The 3,065-nt window shown below is 30.8% G+C and overlaps 1 protein-coding gene across 1 annotated transcript; it reads left to right on the top strand.

The window, feature by feature from the left end:
- Positions 1-349: 349 nt before the first annotated feature.
- Positions 350-2,289, top strand: LOC137649227 (heat shock cognate 71 kDa protein-like). The gene has a single exon (XM_068382212.1). It carries the CDS (start codon positions 418-420, stop codon positions 2,287-2,289), a length of 1,872 nt encoding a protein of 623 aa, XP_068238313.1. The 5' UTR covers positions 350-417.
- The last annotated feature ends 776 nt before the right edge of the window (positions 2,290-3,065 follow it).

Here is a 3,065-nt window from a genome sequence, read left to right as displayed (position 1 = left end):
TTTCAATTAAAAAATAATTGTCGGGAATTTGAAAAATTATGAGCAGGTTAATAAAAAAAATAGATTGATAATGCCCATGAATATATATTTAAAACAAATAATAATCGTTTTCTATGACAAATAAAAGATTTTTTGCGGTGACTAATGTATTTATTAATAGTATTACAAAAAATAATTTAAGAGTGTTACACAAAAAACATAACCACGTAAAATATTATCTTAACTTTTTTGAATTTTGTTAAATTTTAATAACTTTTAAATAATTATTTTATTGTTACTGTTATTCAGTTATATGTAATAGTAGCTGTACTGTGCATCTGTATATGTATATAAACCCCAGAATATGAACTGCAATACATCATTAGACTTCTAATTTACGACCAAGTAACATATAGTTGATAGCTAAATATTTTAGTAATGGAGGATAATAATTCTCCGGTTATTGGTATTGACCTGGGAACTACTTATTCGTGTGTTGCTGTTTTTCAAAATGAAAAAGTTGAAATTATTGCTAATGACCAAGGAAATAGAACCACTCCTTCTTATGTTGCATTCAATGACACCGAAAGACTTATTGGGGAATCGGCAAAAAATCAATGTGCCTTGAATCCAAAAAATACCATTTTTGATGTAAAAAGGTTAATGGGCAGAAATTATATAGATGATTGCGTTCAACGAGTAATTAAAATCTTACCCTATGAAATTATTGACGAAGAGAATAAACCAAAAATACAAGTCGAATATAAAAAAGAGAAAAAGGTGTTAACCCCAGAAGAAGTATCTTCTATGATATTATCAAAAATGAAAAAAATTGCAGAAAATTATTTAGGACGAAATATAAATAAAGCTGTTATTACAGTTCCGGCTTATTTTAACGATTCTCAGCGACAGGCTACCAAAGATGCTGGGACCATCGCTGGACTTGATGTTATTCGAATAATTAATGAACCCACAGCCGCCGCCATCGCTTATGGATTAAATAATGATACAAAAGAACAAAACGTTTTAATATTTGATTTGGGTGGGGGGACTTTTGATGTATCTATATTGAATATTAGTAATGATGGCATTTTTGAAGTTAAATCAACAGCAGGAGATACTCATCTTGGGGGAGAAGATTTTGATAGTATTTTATTAGATTATTTTACGCGAGAATTCAGCAAAAAATATAAAAAAGATTTAAGCAACAATAAAAGATCATTAAGGCGTCTTCGTTCTGCCTGTGAAACTGCTAAACGAACTTTATCTTCATCTACACAAGCGACAATCGAAATTGATTCGTTATATGAGGGAATTGATTTTCATACTACCATTACTCGCGCTAAATTTGAAAATTTGTGTGGGAGTTTATTCAAAAACACCCTAGTGCCAGTTGAAAGGGCGTTAATCGATGCTAAGCTCGATAAGAGTGACATCGATGAAATTGTTTTGGTTGGAGGTTCTACGCGTATTCCAAAAATACAAAACCTCCTTCAAACTTTTTTTAATGAAAAGAATTTGAATAAGTCGATTAATCCAGACGAGGCTGTAGCCTATGGTGCTGCCATTCAAGCTGCCATTCTCAGTGGAGATAAATCTGATAAGATCAAAGATTTATTATTACTGGACGTGACTCCCCTTTCATTGGGTATTGAAACTGCCGGTAATATTATGACTACCTTGATTAAAAGAAACGCGACAATTCCTACTAGCAAATTTGAAAACTTCACTACGTATAGTGATAACCAAGAATGTGTTAATATTAAAATATATGAAGGAGAAAGAACTAAAACTAAAGATAATAATTATTTGGGGGAGTTTCAATTAAATAATATACCCCAGGCACCCAAGGGTATACCTAAAATTAAGGTTACATTTGATATTGATGCCAATGGGATATTAAATGTTTCAGCAACCGAAGAATCTTCCGGCAAATCAGAAAAAATTACTATAACTAATGACTCGGGAAGACTAAACAAAGAAGATGTAGATCGAATGATCAAAGAAGCTGAAATGTATGCCGCTCAAGACCGGGAATTAAGAAACGATATAGAAGCTAAATGTAAATTAGAATCATATTGCTTAGAAATACAAAATAATATCATAAATAATAACAGTAGTAATATAGATATATTTAAATCAAAATTAGAAAGTACTCTCAAGTGGATTGATGAAACCCCCTCTGCCAAACAAAAAGATTATGAAAATAAATTAAAAGAAATAAAAAAGGATTATGAACATATACTTGGGGGAAATGAATCAAATTTACATAATAATCAATTCCACCCAACCATTGAAGAAGTTGACTAATAAACAGAGAAGGGTTTTCATAATTTATTAACATAAAATTTTATATATTAAAAAATGAATAATTTCAAAAGTTACCAAGAAGGAATAAATGCCCCAATAGATCTTTTAAAATGTAGTTTCCCGTTCTGGATACACCAACAATATCTATTTTCTCATTATTATTTAGATGTCGATAAAGAAGATGTCCCTTTTGATTTAAAATATATAAATGTACATGCCACTGATCGACTATATTATTTACACCACAAAGAATCACCATTTTATGAAAATGTAAATGAGTGTGTAATGGTTGGAAGAATGAATGATTTAAAAAATAAGAAGTTGGTATTGTATTTCTATATGCACGGAGCTACGTGGAATGATGGACTTGAAAACGAAGGGTATATTTTTTGGGCAAGAGACCCTAATTTATTGCTTCAAGTTATTTACATCGAAAATGGGCTGAGGCAAACTGTTTATAATAACCTGAAATTAGATAACACTGGGGTAATGACGCTAAAGCCATATCCTAGAGCAATCCACCATAGATATAGAAGTAACTGCAATCACATTGCCTATCCAGATGAATTTGAAAATGCTATAAAGGATATTAATTTCAATGTTGAGTTTGATTACATATATAATCCTATTGAAGGTGATGATGATCTAACTCAATTTAAATTTGATGTAGGAAACATTGATAGAGTATATTACTTGAAGAAAGGCGGAAAGGGGGAAGTTGTCATGTATGCGAGACTAGACCCGCGTTTATTTGCCTATATATATATTAATCAAAC

The sequence above is a fragment of the Palaemon carinicauda genome, chromosome 11, assembly GCF_036898095.1.
Source record: "Palaemon carinicauda isolate YSFRI2023 chromosome 11, ASM3689809v2, whole genome shotgun sequence".
Classification (NCBI taxonomy): domain Eukaryota; kingdom Metazoa; phylum Arthropoda; class Malacostraca; order Decapoda; family Palaemonidae; genus Palaemon; species Palaemon carinicauda.
This window is presented reverse-complemented; position numbering and strand designations above follow the sequence as displayed.

Coding starts and splice junctions, on each gene's coding strand:
- LOC137649227 (XM_068382212.1), top strand. CDS start 418: ATGGAGGATAATAATTCTCCGGTTATTGGTATTGACCTGGGAACTACT.